We start from the raw sequence: 26289 nt of genomic DNA on the forward strand, positions 1-26289 counted from the left end.
GATTCTTAGCAACATATCAAGACCCTGATTCCAATATATATATATATATATATATATATATATATATATATATATATATATATATATATATATATATTAAGGGACTCTTAGAGAAGCCCTTTGCAACTCAGTGAGATCTTGTTTCAAAATAAAGAATAAAAAAATAGGGCTATGGGTATAGCTTGGAGGTAGGATGCCCCTAGGTTTCATCCCCAGTACTGAAGAAAAAAAAAAAAAAAAAAAGGCTAAGGTGTAGCTCTGAGGTAGATTTCCCCTAGGTTCAGTCTCCAGAACAAAAAATTAAAAATCTCTGTACCAATTAAAATTACATATTACATATTAAATTTATTTGGATAGTAAGCATTGATATCTCATTTTTGAATCATAAAATTAATCTATATTTCTTCTTGAAAAATTAACCTTTGAGAGTTCTTTTACAGAGACAAAGATCATTTTTGTTTATAAACTCATTTAATAAACACATTTGTCATATAATATGTTATATTTCCTGGTACTTAGAGCTGATACTCATCTAAGTTTCCTTAAAATAAATGTTTTCTGAACTTTCAAGTTAGCACAGCTCTCAGAATAATGGACATACTCAGAAAAGTTTGACAATTTAGGAAGATTGACAATAAATCATCAGCACCATACTCCTAGGTACATTTTCCTAAAAGCTATGAAAATTCTATTTCTACTGAAAGCTCAAAAGTGTTCCTGAGAATTTTTTTCTGTGAATAGGTCTGCTTAAAATTCAGTGATCAGTCTGGTAGGGAGGGTGGCTCCAAATATCTTAGATTGCTTACAACAGTGGATTTGCATTTTTTTCTTCAATAATATTTTGTAATGTTAGAGAGGGTACATCACAAAAAATACTGCCTTAAATAATATGATTCAAGCGGGGCATGGTGGTGTAAGCTTGTTATCCCAGTACTTGGGAGGCTGAGACAAAGATCACAGGTTCGCCGCCAACCTCAGCTACTTTGTGAGGCCCTCCTTAAACTTAGTGAGACCCTGTTTCAAAATAAGGAATAAAAAAAATAGGGGCTGAGGGTGTAGCTCAGAGGTGGACTGTCCCTGGGTTTAATCCCCAGTACCTAAAAAAAAAACCAAAAAACAAAAAACAAAAAAACCCACAAAAAACAGTAATATGATTCAGGAAACCAATAGACATGTAAAATACACATGTGCAATGTTATTTCCTCTGGTATTTATACAGCCCTGCTTCCAGGAGTAACTGAAACTTTTAATCTGTAAATAGGCAACTCTTTCTGAAAACTGTGTATTTTAAAGCAATAACCAGGCCTCTCTACGACATAGTGTTATACTGAGGCTTTTGATCATGAAGCCAGGAGTGGAGGACACTCAACTCCTCAACTCTAAATTTGTGCTTTTCCAGGAGTTAGCAGTACCCATGAAGGAGGTTTCAGAATTCCCAGTGGACTCCAAATTAGGGTGTCAGAGTATGTATAGGGGTATGGAAAGAAAATATTAGAATTTCTACTTATATTAATTTCTCAAGAAAAAAATAAATTTTGCTTTACTGATATTTGTATCTTGATTGCTGTGGGGGGGTCACACAAACCTTACAGACTGACACCAGTTACTTCACTTCATCTTTGTTTCAGATGGTCACAAGTCATGAGCAGAATGCCATAAATTCTGAAACAGAGGAAGTTACTCCATGAGTGGCAGGCAATGGCTCCCACTTTCCCTTGGCTGCTTACAGAGCATTGCAATGTCTTACAATTTAGGAGTGCCACTAATTGGATTTTATAATTTATATTACACAGTTGTAACTAAACCACCCCTCACAAAATGGGACACATAGTTTAAAAAGATTTCTCAAGAGAAAATGCAGATTGGAAAAAATTATAATGCCTGCTCAAGAAAATAATTGAGTACATGCATTTTTTTTAATAGGACCTCTCCCCACATTCATTTACTGATAGAATTTACAATCAAAGCCAGAAGAACTGGTACCTTGAGTTAAAAGTTAAGTGGTTCTCGCCGCTGTCTATTGGAAAAGTTAACATATCTAGTATTCACACATCATTTATTTTGCTTGTTAATTCAAAAGCTTATGAATTCATATCAGTAATACTTAATTTGAATTCTAAATTCCTTAATATCCAATGAGGCTCACTAGTAGGTCGCATAGGGTACAAAGCTTATTTTTTCTTTCCCATTCCTACCTGTGTGTGCATGTATATTGATATTAGACTTCAGTATAAAAGTTGGCTCCACAATATTTTTTAATAACACAATGCCACAAAAAAGTGAAACTTTATCAGTGCACGTGTTTTATTTTTTCTTATTCTTATTTTCATTCTTTAATATACCCCCACATAACCAGAGAGAATGTAAAAACAAAGTATAATGTAGTCTGAATAGCAGAAATGGTAATTAATGAAAATGCACAGTACTTACCCTATGTAGGAGTTCATTTAATGATCCATTTGGCATATATTCAGTTACTATTCCCAGAAATTCAGGTTCATTGCAAATTCCCAAAATTGGAAGAATGTAACTAAATCTAGCTTTGTGCAAAATTTCAGCTTCTCTTAACACATCATTTCTTTCACTAAAAAAAGAGAAAGCATAATTAGTTCAGGTAATGAAAAATGTACAATTATCATGTCCATATGATTAATTTATCCTGTTTTTTTATTAAATAGTTATGTGACCTAATCTAAATTTTGTAGCTTCTCTGTCCCTTAATTTCATCATATTCTAAACAGAGAAAATACCTACCCTATATAGTCCACAGATCTGTTTAGCGACCAAAATAGCTTCTATAAACCACTAACGGGTTAAAGTGCTATACACAGGTTATTATTGTACTTTATTTCCTAAGAAAAAGAACACAGTGTTGAGTAAATTAATAAATTTTATATTAGAGTGGCTTGTACTGGAGTGGATATTGAATATAAAAATGAATAGATTCGATTAGAATATTATATTAAATTTTATGGTTGCATACCCTGCAAATTTTTTCAGATATTCTTAATTTTTTTTTTTTTTTTTTTTTTGGTGGTACTGGGGTTCCTTCCAGGGCTACACTCCCAGGCCTATTTTTTGTATTTTTATTTGGAAACAGGGTCTCTTATAGCAGCGAAGCTGGCTTCGAACCTGAGCGATCCTCCTGTCTCTGCCTCCCAAGCGCGGGGATCACAAGCATGTGCCATGGCTACCCGGACAGATATTCTTAATTTTAAAACACTGACATGTTGTACATTTAAGCGAGTAGAGGTTAATGCCTGCATAACGGCCAATGATTCTTAGAAGTTAATACACAGAGGCCAGGTGTGATGGTGCAAACTTTTAATCCCAGCACTGGGGAGGATGAGACCAGAGGATAGCGGTTCATGGACAGCTTCAGCTACTTAGCGAAGCATTTCACAACTCAGTGAAATTCTGTTACAAAAATTAAAAAAGTCAAAAAAATAGGGCTGGGGTGTAGCTTGGAGGTACAATGCCCCTGAGTTCCATCCCCAGCACCGCAAAAAAAAAAAATAAAAAAAGTTGTTAATACACAAGAACTTGGGAAAGGAAGACCAAGAATAGGCACATTTTCATAACAGATCCCTGGTATAACTCTGGATCCTGGGTTCCATTTGCTTATTAATAAACAAAACAAATAAATATGTAACTTTTAGTCTGAGTACTAATTATGCTCAGCATTAGAGAGACGTTAAAGATAAAAAAGGTACTGCCTTTGCCTTCAAGCTTCCCAGAAATCTTTTAAGAAAAGTGAAAATGAAAGGCAAAATTTGATAAAAGCCATCAAAAAGAAAGAAAGGAAAAAAGAATAAAACAATGTATGGTACATAAGAAATAAATATTTGTATTTAATTTTAAATATATGTACAAATAAAATTATATCATTACACATGTAAAAAAATAAAATTACATATAAGAAAAATAAAATATATGTAAGAACAGTAAAATTATATATATACTGAAAAAAGAAAGCAAACTATGGAGAGCTCCAAGAAGAGAGTAAATGTGTTGCTAACTATGCTCAGGGAAGTAGGATTTCAGGTGTCCCTTTGGAGGGAGAGCACTTCAACACTGGGAAGAAGGCATGTAAGATGGACAAGGGCTCCTGCAGAGGAAAGACCTTGGTTTTCTTTTTCACATGTGTATCCCCAGGGCTTATGATGGTCTTTAGTAGAGAATGCCTCAAATGAATTTAAGGAAGTGAACCCGAGCTTGGTGGCTCAAGCTTGTCATCCCAGCATTCAGGAGGCTGAGACAGGAGGATTGCAGTTCCCAACCAGCCTCAGCTTCTTAGTGAGGTTCTTTGCAACACAGGGAGACCCTATTTCAAAATAAAAATAATAAAAAATAGGGCCGTGAGTGTTTCTCGGAGGTAGAATGGCCCTGGGTTCCATCCCCAGTACTACAAAAAAAGGAAGTGAAAATGTAGGCTTTGTTTGGGGATTTCTGAACTGTTTAATATAGATGAGGATATGCAATAGCGACTGTTAAAGGAAATAAGGCAGGTAAGACAGGCCAGGGCCACATCTCAGAATCTAAAATCAGGTTTGGTGATTATACTTTGATAGCTATGATTGAAGACTTTGATCAGGAGAATGACATCAGAAAAACACAATTTTATGATGATTAACTTCCCAGCAGAATACAGAATCAACAGAAAAAGTAAGATTTTGAAAGTCAGGTGTTAGGAGATGTGAAGCAAAGAAGAACCTTAAACCAGAAAGGTAGCATCAGAAATGAAAACACTAGCCAGGAGTGGAGACAGGAGGATCACGCAGGTTTGAAGCCAGCCATGCTGGCTTAAGATACCCTGTTTCTAAATAAAAAGTGTAAAATAGATCTGGGAGTGTAGCCTGGAGGTAAAAGGGTAAAAGGGTTTCCAGGAACCCCAGTACCACCACCAAAAAAAAAAAAAAAAAAAAAAAAAAAAGAAAACACTAGCTAGACAGAATGCCCCAGCCATGGTGACCGATTATGGGGGATTAAAAAAAAAATGAAAGAGAATTGAAGACGCCATCATTTTTACCCAGGATGAATGGGTGTTGGCAGCAATAATAGAAGTAGAAATGTTTCTAGGAGGAGCCTATTAGGTAAGTGATGATGATTAGTTGGCTCTTAAACCACCCAAGAACTGGATGAATGGCTGTTGAAATCAGAATAGCAACAGATATTCCTGACCAGACGATAAGGCCTGCTTTAAAAACAAATGAAAAACAGAACAGTGCAAAAAAACTCACTTTATTTTCTGAGTAGATAATATATTTTACACATTTCAAAATTCAAGAGTAGCAAGAGGATATAAAGTTCAAAGCTTCTCTCCTCCCTGCCTCTCAATCACTTACTACCCCACTGTGAGGAAAGGAATTACATCAGTCTGCAAGAACTGTTTAGGTAAACTTACATACCCTAAGGTTAGACAGTTCTGCATTTGCCCTGAGAAACATGGGCCATCAAGATAGTATAGCACCCTCCTAGGGAGACACAGGATGAGCCTGAAAATTAGTGAATACTGCAAAAGAACTATAGAGGGCATTCTGTGGAAGTCCAAGTGATATTTAATACATTTTTCCTTCTTCCATGAAGAATAAAAAGGATTATTTTTTCTATTATGGCTCCATTATATGCCAGCAACTCATATGCACTATCACTATAAGGCCAATCCTCTAAGTGGGTTTCACTATCTCCACTTTATGTGTAAGGGTACTGAGCATTAGAAATGTGAATAATTTTCTAATGGCCACACCATTCCAAATGGCAGGGATGGAGTCAGATTCCAATATAATCATGGTATTCTAAAGCCTGTGTTCTTTCTATTCCATTGCTTAATTAGAGAAACAAGTAGAATTTTTTTTTATTTTTTTGCAGTCAATTTTCAGCAAGATTGATTGAGTGGGAAAATAAAAATTCAAAAGATTTTAAAAGCTAAAAAAATTGTAAAATGTAACTTCTATGGACATATCACTAAAACTACTCAACTCAAAATTCAACTGAAAAAATTATTCTGCTACCTATAAGGTAATTGAAAAACTAATAAGATTCATCTATTTGTAAGGGGTGGAGAAATTATTATGGAATTTCTACTCATCGGATAGAAGTCAGGTTATGTAGAATGACTCACCAATCACTAAAAAAACATGAAATATCACATAAACTTATTTGTCTTTCCACTGATCCCAAAGAACAATGCAAACATTATATGCACTAGAGTCCAAGAAGTAAATGAACAGCATTATTTACATTTTATAAATTAAGAAATAGACACCTTGCAAGTCAATTGCATAAGACTAGTCCTATGCTCAGACTATATAAATGCTAATGTTAAGACTTGGGCAACAAGTGGGAGAAAAGAATACAGTATGGCAATGCCAGCATATTTTACTGGTCTTACGGCTTCTTTGAGGACAGAATTAATTTTCTTTTACCCAATTTAATAAAGAAATTTATACTACTATGAAAGTTGGTGGTAAGTACATGAAGGAAACTCTGTCTTTACCCCTTGAGCCTCAAATGGCACAAAACTTAGATAAATTAAAAGCTTGAGAAGCAGTGTACAAAATGGGAGGATCAATTGGCTTTAGTGTACTTGACGGTTCATCAGTCTACATTTTTTTAATAAATGTAGTTGGTTTTAAAACATATCCACTCATTAGCTTTTACATATTAAGGAAAGCATCTGATTTCTTATTTTTTGTGACTGACTAATCTCACTTAGCATAATGTGCTCTTAAATCAGTTTGTGTACATGTACGTACACACACATTTTTACCCCAATATGATGTATGAATATAATGCACCAATAAAAAATAAAAATTATATTGGTAAAAACATAAAAAACATATTAGCACTTATGCTAAGCCACCACTCCCAATTATTTAATTAATTAATTTATTTATTTATTTATTTATTTATTTTTGGTGGTACTGGAGTTTTTGGAAACCCTTCTACCTCCGGGCTACACTCCCAGACACCTATTTTTTATATTTTTATTTAGAAACAGATCTCTTAAGCCAGCGGCTGGCGTGATGTCTCCGCCTCCCAAGCGTGGAGATTACAAGAGTGTGCCACCACTACCCTTTAAAGTTGACTACATACACACACTTGCCCAGTACCTGTGCTATAGAATGAGGTCCAGGGTAAATAGACACTATATTCTGTGTGGATCACTGAACCTGGACTATAGTGTAGAAAAGGTGGAAAGTATCTCCAGTGGTGTCCCAAACCTCATATGCAACATAACCCATTGGGAAAGAAAAGCCACAGGCAGAAGAAAAAAAAATGCAGCAATTTTGGCAGGGCTAAAGTGAAGCGATTTATCTGATGCTAGACGTTAACAGACTCTGGTCAAATGGGCATCTACCATGTTATATTTTCAGCTTAGACATAGGAGGAGAATAAGATATTGCAACTATGGAGGTGAACTCACTAAGAACTGAAATCAGGGTCTACTTACATTCCTGTTGGAAGGAAAATCCGCAGCACTAGTGACTAGACCCACTGACTAATGCATACAGTCACAGGGCTGTGATACATGGTTGTACTGTGTTCCTGGGAACAGAAACTAATGCTGGATTTTTCTTAGAATGTGGACACAGAACTAAATTTTTTCTCTCCATGGTGTGAAAGATATTCACAATTTTGGCCATTTAACACTTTTCTGATTCAATTTATTGTTAGCAAAAATAATACACATTTCCCCTGAGGACAGTCTTGTCTGTGAAAGCAGGAGAAACTACTAGAGTTTGGCATTTAAAAGACTGTCATGATGACCGGTCATGAACCACTAACAAAACGAAAACAGCAAGAACCCAAACCAAAACATCCCAGACTCTAGAGCAGCACTTGTCTGAGGAAAATATGGTGAGAACTATATACACAATTCCAGATTTTCTAGTGATAGCATCTTATACTTAACCTAATATATAAAATATTATCATTTTGGCATTTAATTAGCATAAAAATTCGAGGTGGTATAAACTCTTTGTTTTTATGGTACTGGGGATTGAACTTAGTGGCATTCTACCTCTGAACTATACCACCAGCCCTCTTTTATTTTTATTTTCAAGCAGTTTCTCACTAGTTTGCTTAGGGGCTCCCTTAGTTATTAGGGCTAGTCTTGAACCTGCAATCGTCATGTCTCGCCTCTGGAGTACTGAGATTACAGTACTCACATGCCACCACGCCTGGCTAATGATAAATGTTCAAAATCCAGCCTGTCTTTGACGTTTACTGCCTATTTCAACCCAGAAGACCACATTCCAGAAGGTCAACACCTCTGGTTGCTAAGAGCTCCCTGCTCAGCGAGGTAAAATCTAGAGTCCAATTTAAAGAATAAAAAGGACAACAAGGCCCATATCCACTACATAAACATCAATCTCAATAAACAGGGCCTATTTATTTATTTATTTATTGCGGTACTGGGGATGGAACCCCGGGACATTCTACTTCCGAGCTACACCCCCAGCCCTTTTTTTTATTCTTTATTTTGAAAGAGAGTGTCACTGAGTTGCAGAGGGCCTCGCTAAGTAGCTGGGGCTGTCCGCGAACCGCGATCCTCCAGGTCTCAGCCTCCCGAATGCTAAAAGGGGCTTTTGGAGTTGGGCTGTGAGAATGAATCTGGGAGTCTGGGATTGAAGACACCCAGGGGGGTACCGCGAGGAGGGCGGCCGGGAGGAGCGCCGGGGGCTCCCGGGGCCGCGGGACCCCCACCTGGCCGGGGCGGGGCGGGCGGGGGTCGGCAGCGCCTACCTGTGCAGCAGCGGCGTGTGGATGTGCAGGTGCTTCACGGCCACCTGGACGCGCCAGTCGGCGTGGCGGGCCGCGGACACGGTGCCCGAGGCGCCGCGGCTCAGGTAGCGCAGGTCGGCCAGCTTTTGGTAGGGGATGGTGGGCAGGGCGCTGCAGATGGCCTCGCCGTTCATGGCGGCGCGGGGCGCGCTCAGGGCGCGGGGCCGTCCCTGCGGGCGCTCAGGTGGCGGGGCCGCCCATGCCCCGGCCCGGCCCGGGCGGACGCTGCTCTGCGAGACCCCGCGGCGCCGGCTCCTCCCTCGCGGACTTCCCGGCCCGGCTGCGGGGCCGCCCACTCGCGGCCGGGCGGCTCCCTGCGTCCCGGGTCCGCCCTGCGCGCCGCCCGCCCCCGCCCCGCGCCCAGGGTCGGGCTGGCCCGGAGCCCGGGGCCCGCCTCGTCGGTTCTCGCTCGCTCCCCCAAATCTGGAAAAGTTTTCCTGTGGGGAAAGTCCCTCCTCCGAGAGGCTGCTGGCCGTGTCCAGTTGGTCAGCTGGTCCCCAGAAGCCAGAGAAATTTCCTTGGGGCCGTCCCAAATACTAGAGGTGGCGGGTGGGCAGTGGAAGGTTGGGGGTGAGGACCCTACTCATCTCCCAAGCGCTTTGAGGGAGCTGGGGGACTTCCAGGGTCCCCGGGTTGAAGGAGAGCGCCAAGGTACCTGCTTACCTGGACTCCAGCCCTTCCTGACTTATCACTTAAGGAGTGAGGCTGACAGGTGGCAAATCCTGTCGTCAGAGTGGAACAAGTTAGGTGTTTAGCTCCTGTGACTTTAACTTCTGTCTCATCTAGGGAACTGCACCCCTCCCCCTCTTCTAATCTCCTGTAAGCCTAAGCAGAGAATGAAAACTGACCCTATGAGAATCCCTCCCTCTCACTCCAAGTAAGACAGCAAAGATGTGGGAGGGATGCAATAGGTGTTTAATGCCAGGCAAGACTGCAACTCTGTTCATTTTTCTAACTTAAGCACAGTTCTACTTAGATAACTATTTTGTCGAGTGATGGTTTAAATACAGTTGTCTTTTTAGAGCTCATACTTGTAGGAGATTTGATTCCAGGACCCTTGGTCCACCAGGATAATAAAATCTGCCTATGTCTAAGTCCCTCATATGAAATAGTCTAGTATATTACATAGACATAGCCTCTTCTATGCTTTTCTGTGTGTGTGCATGTTACTGAGAATTGAACCTAGGACTTTGTATAGGCCAAGCAAGCACTCTACCACTGAGCTAATCCACCAGCTGCCCTCTCTCCCTACTTTAAATCTTGATAATTTCGGTGAACGTTTTTAAAGTAGAGTATACAATTTAAAAATATGTATTTTTAGTTTTATATATAGGACTGAATTAAACTATATAGTCCCAACTAAGAATACATATTTTATATGTAGAAAGACTTTTATGTTGATGGGAGTATATACGTATGACTGTGTGTTCACGCACACACACACACACACACACACACACACACACACACACACACGTAGATAGTTTAATTCCACAATGAATTCACTAGGCAGAAAGCTTTAGGAATACTGATGCTGAAGTGCAGTGGCCAAAAAAGAAACAAAAATTAAATATTTTGCAAATTGGGGTTAAAGATAGCCTGTAGATGAATTCTACAGGTTGGATTCATTTTTCAAAATTAAATGAAATTACATCAAAATTTCTTTTCTATTTACTTTAAATAAAGGTTATTTGTATGTGTATATGTTATTTTAGGAAATAGTTTCAAATCTCTCATAACTCTTCAGTTAGAAACAAGGCAAAAAGAGGTGTGGTGTGGTGCATATCTGTAATCCCAGTACTTGGGGGACTGAGAAAGGAAGATAGTAAGTTCAAAGCCAGCCTTAGCCTCAGCAATTTAGCAAGACTTTCAGCAATTTACTGAGACCCTATTAGCATTAAAAAAAAAAATAGGGCTGCGGGGTGTAGCTAACAGGTAGAATCCCCTTGAGTTCAATCCCTAGCAACACACACACACACACACACACACACACACACACCCCAGAAAGAATTTGAAGATTAAGTCGCTTAAGCTTAAGAAGTACAAATTCAAGATTTCAATCATCTCATATTCAAAAGTTTTCTATTTTTTTCTGTCTAAAGTATAAAAACACAAATGCTGGGAAAGTTCCTATAATTGTATATTTTTATAAATGTTCTTCCTGGGAAAACTAATGACTGGGAATACATTTGATATTTTCTCTTTCGTTACCTCCGAAAAAGGCAACAACAGAAAAAAAAATTCTTGTTATATCTATTGGAATCTATTATTATAAGTTAGAAAAGTACCTGTTTTTTAAGGAGTAGAATCGTGTTTCTCATTTGGCCATTTTGTATCCAATACTGTTATTTTAAAATGCTTTTTTCCCTACAATACTTAAACCAATTTTAAAATGTTTCATATATCAATTGGAAATAAGTAAACACTCCTCATATTAGAATTATAGAGCTGTGTGTGGTGGTACAGGCCTGTAATCCTAGTACTTGGGAGGCTGTGATGGGAGGATCAAAGGTTCCAGGACAGCTTCAGCAAGTAGTGAGACTTCCATCAACCTGTTTGGAAATAAAAATTAAAAATATAGGGCTGTGGGTGTAAATGAGAGGTATAATACCCCTGGGTTTTATCCTCAGTACCAAAAAAAAAAAAAGATTATTAAGATTACATCAAAAATCAGTCTTTTAATGTGGTTTTTACTAATAATGCCTATCTCAAACATTTTCGGTTACATCTTTATCATTTATTATTTTGAAAAAAGTGAAATTACTTTAAAAAATTCTAAGAAGTTTATCTGTATGTCTTTCTGTAAAAATGCTGACGTGTAGAAAAATCTTGGAGTCACAAAGTTAGTTTCCAACCTAATGCTAGAACTCCTAGCAAAAGGCTTGCCCAGCTTCTTTTGAACAGTTTTTGGCAAATGGAAAAGTCACTACTTTTTATTTTGGTGGTACTGGGGTTCCTGGAAGCCCTTCTACATCCGGGCTACACCCCCAGACCTATTTTTACATTTTTATTTGGAAACAGGATCTCCTAATGAACCTGCGCAATCCTCCTGTCTCTGCCTTCCAAGCGCGGGGATTACAAGCATGCGCCACCACCCCTGGCAAGTCACTACTTTTTGAGCAAGCCCTTTCTATAGATTAGACTTTTTATTGTTAAAGTTCTCCAGCATTTCAAATGTTAGAAAATTTTCCTGGTCTTATTCTTACCTGTTTGTGCTATATTAAGTAAGTCTAAAGCTTTTCCCAATCAAGCTTTGCCATTTATTCGAATCACAGTTTACGATAGGGTAAAGGTAAGTCACTAAGCACAGAAGCTAGGCAAGAGGAATGGAACAGATTCTCATTGATGTCAGAAGAAAACCAACTCTGCCAATACTTTGCTTTGGGGCTTCTACGTACAGAATGGTGAGACAGTAAATACCTGTTTAAGCCTCCAGATTGTGATTGTTTGGTTGTGGTAACTCTAGGAAATGAGTACACCCAGAGGCAAAAAGTAAAAGCTTTTAAAGATAATTATAAATTCATAGGCAGTTAAAAATAGTATAAAGAGGTACCATGTACCCATCACCCAGTTTACCCAATGTTTATATCTTATGTAATTATAATATCAGAACGAATAATTTTCTTTCATGTAGTAGGTATATATTGTTCTGTCATTTTCTCAGTGTATAGATCCCTGTATAAACAAACACCTTGGTCCAGATATATAGCCTTTCCATTGCCACAAATATTTCATTTCATATTATCCTTTTATAGTCACACACTCTCTTAACGGCCACCATCACTAACTCCTGGCAACTGCTTTTTCTACTGTATAATTCTGTAATTTCAGAAATAGTATCTTAATCGAATCACCAAGTATGTGATAATTTGAGATCAGTTTTGTGCACTCAACATAATGTCTTAAGATCCATTTGGGTTTCAGACTTTTTGCTTGTATCAATAGTCTTTTTTTGTGTGTGTGTGGTATTGGAGATGGAACCCAGGGGCCTTTTACCCTTTGGGCAGTACCACCAAACTATTTTAGATTTTATTTGAAAACAGGGTCTCACTAAGTTGCCGAGACCCTCATTAAGTAGCTGAGGCTGGCTTTGAACTCTTGATCCTCCTGTCTCAAACTCCCAAGTACTGGGATTACAAGCGTGTTTTTTTTAATTGATGAATGATATTTTGTGAGAGAGATGCCCATAGTTACTTAACCATTTGCTCATTGAGAGACATTTTAGTTGTTTCCATAATTAGATTTTTAAAAGTTCTGATTAGCTGGTTAGAGCGTTAAGAAAAGGACCAAGGAACCTTCCTCCTATCCGCCATTCTTCATCTATCTTTAAACTAGAAAGTCTTGGGTTTAAGGTCAGAACTGATTGGATTAACCCTTTTTAAGCACTTCTTCATAATGGAGGAAAAATTACCTTTAAATTATACATATGGCTTATTATGTAGAAGATGGAGAAATAATTTGTTTTAAAATCATCTGTTTATCATACGCTTAAAGCAGATAGGAAGTGAATATTCAGTGCCTACTATTCCAGTATTTGCCTCTATATGTGCAAGAAACATTTTCTTTTTAGGTAATATGATTCTTAATTGAAGAGAGACACATGTATTAAATGGACACTCAAACATTTAAAAAAGCATATAAGTGAAACTTGAATTTTCCTAATAGTCCAGATCTCCAACTACCTACCCTAAGGCATTAAATGAATTTAACAGACATTTTATATGCCATTATGCTAAGTGCTGGAATTTCAGGGATAACAAACTACATGTGGTCTCTGTCCTCAAAATGCTTTGAGTATTCTAAGGAGCACAGACAAAAAAATATATATGATGGCCATGTTATAAGTGTTCTGATAAGGAAATTCAGGGTCTAATGGGGAAGTACAGGGTATTCCCCAATAGTGTGTGGTGATTTAATCAAAGTGAGGTTCATGGAGGTTAGGTGAATTGCTGAAAGTTAGTTTGTTAAGTTAACAAACTGATGATTCTCTAACAAATCTTTTTGAACCAAAGTTCATATTCTTTCTGGGAATTGCTTCAGCTTAATAATAATCACTGGTGTGTTTCATTTTCAGTTTCACTTTATAGAATGTCTAAGGAGAAAAAGACAATAAAAAGGAAGAATTCCCCAGCTTTATAAAGATGGTGCTGGACAAAGGCTTACTTTTATGAAAATTTCATGGGAAATTCCATTTTCCTTTGATATCTGGCAGGTTTCCAAATATAACGTGGATAAATATGTAACTAGTAGCTCAGTCTGCATTCAAACATCTCAGCCCTTGAGTTTATCTGAGTGTTTTGTTTCTTAATTTTTTTTCAAGAGCCAAAATAGTTTTCTCCATTTGTCACTCTCAGATTCTAAACAAAATATACTAAAGTATATTAACTTCTTAGGCAGCACACACACACTAGTTTTTGCTTTAGGAAGTTACTACGTGAAGGAGGTTATACAATGTCAGTACCGTTTTCAGCATCCTGTTTTGGGCGGGCAGAGACAGAGCTATGGAGAAAGGAGGAACCATTCTCATTGCAGTAGTCGTGCACTTTAGTTCATTACAAGGCAGCCTGGTAAAACGGTCTGGAAGAGGAAATTATCAGTGCATCAGAGATTCAACGTCAGCAGCTGAACAGATTGCTAGGGGAAGCTCTAAGTTTTCTTGGGAAATAACCACTCTGGAAGCTTCTGTGACCCAATATTTTATAATTGTTGCACAAGTCCAGGGGCCGTTATTCACATTTAAGGAGTGTCATTCATGTGAAATACACTGAGTAGGGTCCTTAGAGTTGTGTAATGTAGAAGACCTCTGACCTACTTATTTTCCTTCCAGGACTGTTCTGAGAGGTTCAAGTTATGCAGCGAATATAAGAAGACTCTAAACTGTAAATCTAATAATATATATGTAGATAATCATAATAATTGTTATTATTTTTCTGGCTAGTTTTGTCCTTAGAGCAAAATTTTCTTATCTAGTTTGAGATAGATAGCCTCTACTAGCTAGGAGGTAGCCTGGTGTTGCCAATCATATCATATTGTTCTCCTGTTGAATACAAGAACTTTCATAGAACACCAACTTTACACAAGACCACTTTGTGACTATAGTGGAACAGAACAAAAATAAGACCTTCATAATTATGTCTGTACAGAAAAAAAATAAGAAAACCATCTAAACCATGAAAATGAGCAAATGCTTCCCTTTTATGGCTAATAACAAGTGACTACTGTTTTCCCCCCAGTTGTAACATTAGCCTTATTTTGTGTCTTTTGATATTTATTTAAGATAGCCAGAAAATTACCCCTGCTTCTAGACAGCACACAGTTCAGGAAGGCCTCCATTCACTTGAATGCTCCTCAACCCCAGATCTAATAGTAAGTTCTTTCTAACATTGTCTTATAGAGATGCCCCATGGTTGCCTACAGTATTTGTGTCTCCTCCTTGCAATGAATCAATACACTTAGCTTTGTACAACTACAGATGATTTAGATATAGAATGTTCCTTGAAAGAGCTCATGTATTGATGTTCAGAGTTAATGTAACGAGAGTTATGATTTCATCATTGGACAAATTTATTAGAACAGATTAATTGGGTGCTAACCTAGGCAGGTGGGGTGTGGTTGGATGAGGTAGGTCCCTGAGGGTGTGGCCATGCGGGCTGTCCTTGTATCTTTGAATCCACTTGCTTGCTTGCTGTCTCCTTTTTCTGGCTTCCATTATAAGAAAACAGAGCCCTCGTTCTCTTCCTATCTCTGCCTCCTTCTGCCATGCCTTGGGCCTATCTGGCATGATTATTCCAACTTTTGTTTGGCCAGCCTGACATGGACCAAACCCCTGAAATTTCTAGAACAATGAGCAATTGAATCTCCCTTCCTCTAAGTCATGGTGATCAGTGTTTGGACAGCAGTGATAATGCTCACTGAGATGGATGGGCTCTTGGTCTTTGATGATAAGCTATTGTTGCATTCATATAGTTATTACCCAGCCAAAAGCCCTCATTGTCTGTATCTCAGGCAGAGAACCTGCTCATCTGATTTTTGTAGGGATTTGTCTGTGGTACTGGTTCTATTTCAGAGCCTAGTCCTTGTGACGAAAAGTGTCCGGCTAGCCATAAGCTCATTCTTCATGTTTTTGGTGGATTACAGGGACTAAGGTACTAAGTTTTTTAAAAAACAACAATAACAATAATAATTATTACTTATACGATGTTAACTATGAGTCAAGCTCTCTTCTAAACATGTTACTTGTGATAACTCATGTAATATACACCACAATATAATAAAGCTATTAGCATTCCCATTTTAAATAAGAAACCAAGGCACAGAAATGTTAATTATTTATGTGAGTTCACACAATTATTAAGTAAGAAAGCCTGGATTTAAACTAAGGGAATCATATGGTTGCATTCTGAATATGTTTAACTGTTCTAATCAAATGATACTAGGCAGCCAGGAGTGGTGTCACATACGTCTAACTCCAGGATTTGGGAGACTGAGATGGGGATCACAGGTTTGAAGACAGCCTTGGCAATTAGTGAGACTCTGTTCCAAAATAAAAAATAAACTTGGGCTGGGGGTATGGCTCAGAGGTAGATCACCCCTGGGTTCAAGCCCCAGAACCATACGACAAAATGGTATTAAGCTCTTGAGAGATGGAGAGTGAATGATTTGATGTAGCTCAACACATGCTTATATGGAGAATATTTATGAGCAAGGATATCTTTTATAGAAGTGCAGTCTAAAAGTTTTAAAGTGTTAGTGTATCTCTTTAAACATAGTTTATTCTTAGGAATAATTTAAAATTCATGGAGAAAATTCCATGACTTTAATTTAATTTATTTAATTGTGAAATGCCCTTTGGTATATTATATGGGACACATAAGGATAAATGAGCTCTCTACCTGTAGTATACAAAAGCACAGTAACTAAATATTCATAGACATAAATTTTATTCTTTAAAAATCTTTCTTATTACAATGCCAATTTTGACTTAGATATAACTGATGTTAACTGATTAATTTTAGCAGAAATTAAGGGTTTTGGAATTGAATAGAGATGAGTTAATTTCTTTTTTCATCTGATAAGTATGATCTTGTTGGTAGTATGTAATCTCAATAAGCCTAATGTCTCTGTCTATTAAACAGTGATACTATTACCTTTCTTAAGGATATTATGAGAATTAAACAAGGTTGACTGATTATGTGCGATTATACCCAATAAATACTAATTCTCTTTCCAAGGTATTTTGACCTTACCAATTTTAGTTTGAGAATAATCAACTTTATAAAATGATTATCAAAGCTGGTTTATGAAATGTCATGCTTTGGCCTCAAATGTGAGCTCCACAAAGACCTGGCCATACTTACTGTATTTACCAGTACTCAGGACCATAAATAAAAGGAACAACAATTCACCTAATATCACCTTAGGCTACAGGAGGCTATTGTTATGACTACTTGAAGACCACAGTTCCTGGATTGTAAATATGCAGGATTAACTGGCCTGATTATTTCAAGATTTGTTTCTCAGCATTAACAAATTCATGTTTAAAGTAATTATAATTTACAGGGTCAAGTTATTAAAAAATACCAGATTTAAAAAGATCTCTGCATCTTTTTACAAATTAAATTAACAAATTCATGTTTAAAGTAATTATAATTTACAGGGTCAAGTTATTAAAAAATACCAGATTTAAAAAGATCTCTGCATCCAATATTCATATAGTTCTCTAAGTGTCTTATATATATGTATATAAATTATAGTATATATTATATATATAATGCATCCAAATGCAATGTTTTATTACATATTTAGAAAATTAAATTTATTTTTAAATAATTAAGTTTATTTTTAATTAATTAAATTTTCTATTACCTATTTAGAAAATTAAATTTTATTAAATATTAAAATAAATCATATACAACTGAGAACTTTGGATAAAAGCTAGTTTTTTTCAAGTATATTTAGATATTATATTTAAGTTTATTAATCTTGATATATTTACAAAATTCAGCCATATGACTGAATAAATAATCAAAATTAATTATGACATTGGTACACAAAGAAATGATGAAATTGAAATATGAACTCCTTACATATAAAAGGTGTCTCAGACTCTTACAAGTTCAATGTTTTAAGACAATTTTGAAACTGTAATTATCTTTAGTGTGATATGATAGAACTAATAAATGATATTGGTAACCCAAAGTTTAGAATCAATCCAGTAAACAAAAGATTAGTGTGAATGGAGACCACAATGTCAATTTTGTCACTGAAATTTGGAGTACATGTATTGGGCAAGTGGTCTTGCTAATCCTGTTCCCATGTAATCACAGGAAGGTCAAACCCGCTCACCTCTGGAGGCCTGCCCTGTCAGGTGTGTGGCATGGAGGAGCAGGACAGAACATATTTTCTCTCAAAGGAGGAAAAGTTCAAATAGAAAGGGGATGAGCGACCATGTTCTCAAACTCAGGAATCAGGTAAGATATTTCTCCTATTTAGAAGGATGCCTGGGGCTTGGGAGGAGTGGAGAATGGGTGGTACAGAGAGAAGCTAGTGTTATTCCAAAAAAAAGCCTCCTTATAGAAGGACATGTTCAGTATGAAGGGAGGGATGGTGGTGAGTGTTCAAACAATTTACAAGTTAAAGAAGGTAAACCTGAGCCTTAAAATAGAGTGATCAGTCTCAACTATTACACGTTGGAAGTGATAGGATTTGAAGGAAGCCAATAGTCTACTTGAAGTTCATCAGAGAGTCCTTGTTAGTATAAAATAATCTCCTAAAGTTAAGCTAGGACATGGAAATATTACAGCCAAGTATTTTAAATTTACCCCTTTCTGTTTGCTATTTTTTGGATGGTAAACTAATGATAATAAAGATGTTAAAACATTTCTATTTTGTGAGTACTCAAATCATGTGTGGAAATTTGTAGTTTCAGCTCCTTGGGAGGTTGAGGCAGGGAGATTGCAAGTTTGAAACTAGTTTAGGCAACTTAGCATGAACCTGTCTCAAAATAAAAACAACCAACTAACCAATCAACCAACCAACAAACAGACAAACTACAAATGGGCTAGGAATGCAACTCAGTGGTAGAGCACATGCTTAGCATCTGGGAGGTCCTGAGTTTCAATCCTCTGTAGCGGGCGCACACACACACACACACACACACACACACACACACACACACACACACACACCACCATGCACATTAGATTAAATGTCTGAGACATCTCACTCATTAAGCAGTTTGCATTGGATACTTACTAGAGTGTACATATACATGCATATAAATTTTTAATAGAAATAGTGAAGAGATTCAGTAATATTCATTCTAAAATGAGATAGTTATTAAGGAGGTAGTGAATAAGGAATTAAATTCATAGTATTTTGTCAGATATAGATGACTGGGACAAACTTCGGGAATGACATGATCTGAGGTGCAGTTTAAACGAAAGAGCCATTTTTGTGATCACAGACAAGAGAAAAGGTCTCCCAGTGTCTTTATGGTACATTTTAGAGAGAAATATAGAGCCCAAGAATAACACGTTATTCAGCTCCACAAGTGAACCTGCTCGCTGCAAGGAAGCAATGGTCATAATTAGTCAAGGCTGGGGCAATAAAATTTATTGAGAGTTGAGTAATGTAATATGACTTTATAAAATCTTTTTTATAATTTATGAATATGTGGGCAAAAGGCTCTAAAAGCTTGCATGTGTACTTGGTTTTAATCTCACATATAAAACATGTTAAGCAGGACTGTACTTGGTTTCGAGTCCAGTTTGTATGTCGGCACCCACATCGCCTATCCTTGATGGTGCAAGTGCTTCATTAACTATGATGCATTAATTAATTTAAATTTTGGGTTCTGTCCCTGCTCTGAAGTTGTCTTTGTTTTGGTTTTGTTGTTTTCAAGGTGAACCCTGCACTGGCACACATAGGGAAACACGGAGCATCTTGCTTTCTAGGAGTCCCAAGAGAAGAGTGAAGAGTTCTTTTTTTAGAGGCTTGGAAATTATTTTATCCCGAATGTTTTCTTGCTAATATAGTTCCTAAGGTTACTTATCTGTGGGAAGCTCAATAAATATTTGTTTACTGACTCATATATGACAGGCAGATCAGGTAACTGGATGTAAGACTTTCATCCATGCAGCGTGGCATGTGATCTCGCACATGGAGAGGTTGGTAAAATGTGTAATCAAGCTGCCCTTCAGGATCTAGCCTTGCCAGTTTGATTTTGCTTTATTATCTCTCCTGTGCCTGCTATAACTTGTTTATATAATATCATATAGAAAAAATCTAATCTTTTAGCAAGAGCTTAGCACTCTGGCTCTAAATGCAGTTATACCACAATCTGAATAGGGAATTCGTTTGTAATGTAGTTCTTTCCCTAAATCTCAAAACATGCAAAGAATTCTGAAGCCCTCCATTAGCCTCAGTTATGGCTCATAGCATTCAAGCAACAGGTTGGCTTTATGGAGTATTTTCTTTGACTCTTAAGATTATACAGAAAGTACTGATGTTCAAGATGGTTCCACAAAAACAATGCTTAAGTCATTTCAGGTAACAATAGGATAATGTTGATCACATGATAAAAATTCTTTCCCATTAACGTACTCATTTGAAAAGATAAATATTGATGTGTGTTTCCTGGAGTTCAATGAAGTGGGAGCCAGGAGGTGGGATGAGACCAGCTGGCAGGCACTGTCTGAGCCAGGACCCTGGGCTGAGATGGGTTGTGTTTGTCTTTTGACTTTATCATTAACCTGATAAATGGTTCCTGGGGTAAATGACTGCATTCTGAAGGATTTTGGAGTCAGTTATGAAATAGGTTGTCATCCAAGTTAGATAAACCACATAAATGCACTGTCAGCCGGGCGTGGTGGTACACACTTGTAAACCCGGTACTTGGGAGGCTGAGACAGGAAATCTGAATCTAGCCTCAGCAACTTAGTAAGACCCCCCCCCCCTTCCTTTTTGTGGTACTGGGGATGGAACCCTTCTTCCTCCGGCTACACTCCCAAACCTATTTTATATTTTTTATTTGGAAACAGGGTCTCTTAAGCCAGCGAGGTTGGCTTCGAACTTGCGCGATCCTCCTGTCCCTGCTCCCAAGCGCGGGGATTATAAGCTTGCACCACCAGGCCCAGCAATAAGACCCTGTTTTAAAAAAGCAAATCAAATAAAAACAAAACAAATTATTAATTAAACAAATAAAAGTACTTTAAAATGCCTGGGCCCTGTTCCAACCTGGGGTTGATGCTTAGGATAAGCTAGGTAGACAGAAGCAGAAGGGACAAGTTTTTTTTTTTAATTAATTAATTAATTAATTTTTATTTTTATTTTTTATAAGTGGAACATATTGAGAGGGGTGTACATTTACATTGTGCTTCATGTCCTGCCCCCTCCATTTTCCTTCCCCTCCCCCAATAGAGAGTGTCTAGGCTAATCATGTTGTATTTATGCTATTACACATATTCGTATGTAGCTCCTCCATTGAACAACCTCAGCTTTTTTCCTCTCCTGTCCTTCCATTGAAGCTTTGCTGAGATTTCCCCTCCATCATCTGGAGTCCCTCTGGTATTACCACTACTCCCTAGCTTGGACATATTAGAGAAAACATATGAAGGGACAAGTTTTTACACCAATGAGAAAATAACTGAAGTAGTTTTGTAGGCAGCTATTGATAGTATGGGTTATGGTTCATCTTGAGTTCTTAAGAACAGTAAGAGCAAATGTCTGCTTGTACTCTATGACACTTTCAGTCAGTAAACATAGTCCTATATATATGAGTATTTATTATATCTAGCTCATACATGTACATTGTATAAAGGTTGGCAAAATCAAAAGGTATACAGTGAAAAGTTAGTTTACATTCCTTCCATGTCTCACATTCACAGGGCTTCCCTCCTGCTGACTGCAATGGCCAGTTTCTAACCTCCTCTTTTCTTTTTGAACTTCATTCTAGTGCTAATTAACCTCTCCAAGCCTCAAATCTCCTGCCCAGAACTTTCCAGATTAGGTTTTTTTTTGGTTTTTTTTTTTTTTTTTGTGATACTGGGGTTCCTCGAAACCCTTCTTCCTCTGGACTACACTCCCAGACCTATTTTATATTTTTATTTGGAAACAGGGTCTCTTAAGCCAGCACAGCTGACTTCGAACCTGCATGATCCTCCTGTCACCGCCTCCCAAGGGCGGGGATTACAAGCGTGCGCCACCACACCAGGCTTCTCCAGATTAAGTATTTTTGTGTGTGTGTTTGAACCTTAACTGTCTCTCAAAGCTTCAATACTTTATTCTTCTTTAATTAATCTCCTTTGCCAGATCTACCTAATAATTTTATTGTACCTTTTTGTCTTGTTCTACTTTCTTGGCACTGTTATTGTTCTTTGTTCTCTATCCTATATGAACTTTCTGCTCTTTGAGACTGGGTACAACCCCTTTCCTCTGATGGGTCCATCTGCATTCCCTGTGCGTCTCTGAACTCGTAGGTGATTGTGTCGATCCAAGACAAATCATTAGACATCTACAAAGCTGATTACTTTTAATTTCTATTTTCAGTATTTCAAAATGATGCAAGCTATGTTAAATAAAATAGTAAGTTGCATTTTGGGTTGTAACTCTAATCCAAAAAGAAGCAAAGAGACTAGGAAAGAGCTAATATTTAGTTAAAAAATTTTAAATAAAAGAAATTTGTGTTAGAGAAAAGTCTTGAACCATTAAATGTGCACATATTTAGTAATTAGTTATGTGTAAGGCAGTGGTTAAAAATAAGATTTTTGAAGTCCAGCAGGCCTGGCTTTGCCACTTTTTATGAGTATAACAGGGCAGTTTTCATTAAATTTTTAGTCCCATTTTTTTTTCACTAAGAAAATACTGAAAGCAGATAATGCATTGAACAGAATACCTAAACATAGTAAAAAATTTAATAAATGTTATGTATTGTTTTTATATCTTGATTCCTATTTTGTGTGGTTTATCTCAAAATAGTTGCCTAACCACACTCCCCTTCCTAACCCATTCTGCCAAATGTTCACTTCCTAACCCCTGGAAGCTCCAATGTTACCATACATGGCAAAGGGAACCTTGAAGACGTGATTACATCAGGGATTTTTTAAAAGGAAGGTTATTCTGGATATTCTGGTGAAACCCATGGAACTAAGGTCTTTTAGAGACACAGGCAGAAGAGGCAGAGAAGGAGATGTGACCCCAGGGGTAAAGTTACAGTGCTTCTTTGTGAGGAGTATGCCACCGCCCCTGCTGGCTTTCAAGGTAGAATGAGGAACCATAATCCAAGGAGTACAGGCGGCTTCCAGAAGGAGCTGGAAAAAGATTAGGGAATGGATTTCCCCCCCGAATTTCTAAAAAGAAACCCCTTGCTGATACCTTGATTTTAACTCAGTGAGATGCAGTTCGAATTCTGACTTGGAATCTGAGTGTGTGTGTGTATGTGTGTGTGTGTGTGTGTGTGTGTGTGTGTGTGTGTGTGTGTTGCTGGGAATTGAATCACTGACATTCTACCTCTGAGTTATATCCCCAGCACTACTTTATTTGGAATTAGGGTGTTGCTAGGTTGTGAACAACTTCAGTAAGTTGCTGAGGTTGGCTTTGAACCTTAGATCCTCCTGTCTCAACCTCCTGAGTACCAGTCTTATGGGTGGGCCACCACACCAGGCTTTGTTTTGTTTTAAACTATTGGGTTTGTGGTAATTTGACAGAGAATAGCCCATAAAAAAGACTATTTCTCCTTAGTAGATATCCTTTTGAGGACCAACTTTGTCTAGACCTTTATATACATTTGAAGTGCTGGAAAAATTTAAATAAATTGGAAATACTTGAGAGTTCTAGCAGAAGGACACAATTTAACTTGCCCCTCCCTTTTTTGGTGGAAAAGAGGAAACCAGAGTTAACTGCAAGCCACCTGTCTTTCTGAATGTAGGTTTCCATTGCAGACCAAGTTAAAAACACTGGGGAAATTCCCCATTGCAATGCCAGGGACAGTTCCTAATTGACAACAAATTTGTCTACAGCTCAGTCAGGGTTTTCCCCTTAGAGTCCCTACTTCCTAGAATTACAACTGGTTTTCAAGATAAATAATAGCTATCATGTATTAAGCACACAGTATGTGTTGGAGGTTGTGCTAAGTGCTCTGCATGTACTTTTAACTCAATTCTCATAGAGGTCAAAATTCAGGTCATGACTCAGTGAATCTTGGGGACAGTTTTATGGGGAAGGATCCCAACTTTCTAAACAATAACATAGAATTATAGCATATCAGTGTGTTGCATTAAGAATAGGTACAGTTTCATAATATGTTTGTTTCAATTATATATAATATGTATAATATATGTAAAATGTGCATAATAGACTCTATAATATGTTCATATATATATGAATATAGTGTTACCACGAAGATGTGTGTGTAATGGGTTGTGTTATAGACCATATTTCTTGCTATGGATCATGGTAAAAATCTTTTTTAGCTAGGCATGTGGCACATGTTTGTACTTGGGAAGCTGAAACAGGAGGATCACAGGTTTGCAGCTAGCCTCAGCTACTTAGTGAGGCCCTCCACATCTAGTGATGCCCTATTTTCAAATAAAAAGAAAAGAAAATAGGGTTGGAGGTATATCTTGGAGGTAGAATGCCCCTGGGTTCAATATATGTACAGTTGTGTGTGTGTGTGTGTGTGTGTGTGTGTGTGTGTGTGTGTGTGTGTGTGTGTTTCTTATGTTGGGTCACATTAAAACACTTAAAAACCATAAATGAAGTGGTTAAAAATAAAGGCTCAGGTGGGTGTGGTAGCACATGCCTGTCATCCCAGTACTTGGGAGACTGAGACAGGAGGATCAGATTTTCAGATCTGAGGATAGTCTCAACAATTTAGTGAGATCTTATTTCAAAAAAAGGGGGACTGAGGGTATATCTTAAAATGCCTCGGGTTCAATACCCATTACCACAATACAAAATCAAAAACAAAAATAGGCTACCTGGTTTAATCCTGACTTTATCTTACCAGCTCTGTGATCTTGAATGTGTTTCTTTTTCTATGTCATTACCTCATTTATACTTTTTTTTCCCTTTAGGAATAAATGACTTAACCCAAACACACACCTTGAACAGTGTCTTCGTGATTAATGCTCACTTTGTTAATGTCACATGGGTCAGGAAGTAGCAGATTCCTACTGTCTAGTTTCTTAGCTATTACATGCCACTGCCTTGAGTTTGACATCTAACACAATTTCATATTCCCTTAAATGTTCTCTCAAAACAAATAAACAATAAAAGCCTAAGTCTTCCTTTACAATAAGTTTCCAGCAAGTTAAAAATACCAGGAATCCTTGTCTTCTCAGGGGTTTGGCCTAGTTGGCATATTCTTTGTCTCTGAGAGAATACAGGCTTCGTGACTTGTTCTGCTCTGAATATGTGGAAGGCACTGGGTGGTTGGAATGTATATAGAACACACAGATGACTCATTCAACACTTTACAGTAGGGCACTGCAAATATATTACATCTAAAGGGAATCTGCCAATGAAGAAATCCGGCAGGAGTCTAGGGGAAGCCTGCTGTCTGAATCTCATTAGGGGATCAGAGTGTTGGTTTTGTTATGGTGTTTTTATTTTGCTTTTTACTGCTCTATTTCCTCCCTTTGCTCCAGTGGGCAACTTAGGCATTTTGTCAATTTTTTTAAACATATTTTGACCCTACCTGATGATTGAAATGTACAGCCAGGCCAAGATTGCTTTTATAAGCTCTGAAAATTTAAGAAATTAGGAAGCTAATATCTTTTAAATTACAGGCAAATATAGCTGAAAATTATTCTGGGCCTTTAAACTATTGATTTTATTATTTAGTTAATATCACATTTAAAATGAATTTCTATGCCACTTCCAAATTGCTTGATTGTAGAGTAATTTTGTTGCTGATTACTATATTGCTAGAAAAATGTATTTTTTAAGCTTTAAGATTTGAGAAGGGTATGAATTCAACCTTTCTAACATGATCTAGCAAGTAGATAGCAGTGTTTAGCACAATCAGGGAAAGAAAAGTATGTTCAGCACCCCAGCCTCATGTCAACACATCCATTTCCTTGTTGTAACAATAGTAACCTTTCATTTGCTGTTTTAGTTTGCATGTTGTTTATGAATGTGGCCCTACTGCCTTAGAGCTCTAAGTGGAAGGGGAAAGACTACTCATAATTCCTGCACACAGATGTGCTTTGTCTCTTTTTAAGCCTATGAATAATCTTTGAGATCAGTGGTAGCCTAGATGAATAAGCAGGTCATGTGTGGTCACCTAGTGGCTATAGTTTTACAAGACATAACACAGGGCTGGTTATTAACTTCTAGACTAAGATTCCAACAGCTGAACTCAGGACTCTACAGTCCCATCAAAGAGGTATTTGTGAAAGTGCAATGGGAGCTAAAGTGTGTGTCTCCCTGGTCTCTAGTGGGAAGGTACAAGGGGATTACATGAGGTTAAGGAAGTGGCCTTACAGGATGCATGTGGAGGTT

At 37.5% G+C, this 26289-nt stretch overlaps 1 protein-coding gene across 1 annotated transcript in view; it reads right to left on the bottom strand.

The window, feature by feature from the left end:
* RIPK2 (receptor interacting serine/threonine kinase 2) overlaps positions 1 to 8921 on the bottom strand; it is a gene marked incomplete at both ends in the record, with an annotated part of 29541 nt that extends 20620 nt beyond the window's left edge. The window contains 2 exons of the mRNA XM_080695130.1: positions 2431 to 2584; positions 8749 to 8921. Of these exons, the coding sequence (XP_080551256.1) occupies positions 2431 to 2584; positions 8749 to 8921 (327 nt within the window). The remainder of the gene's footprint in view (positions 1 to 2430; positions 2585 to 8748) is intronic.
* Positions 8922 to 26289: the final 17368 nt, after the last annotated feature.

Source organism: Muscardinus avellanarius, assembly GCF_963383645.1.
Source record: "Muscardinus avellanarius genome assembly, chromosome: 4".
Classification (NCBI taxonomy): domain Eukaryota; kingdom Metazoa; phylum Chordata; class Mammalia; order Rodentia; family Gliridae; genus Muscardinus; species Muscardinus avellanarius.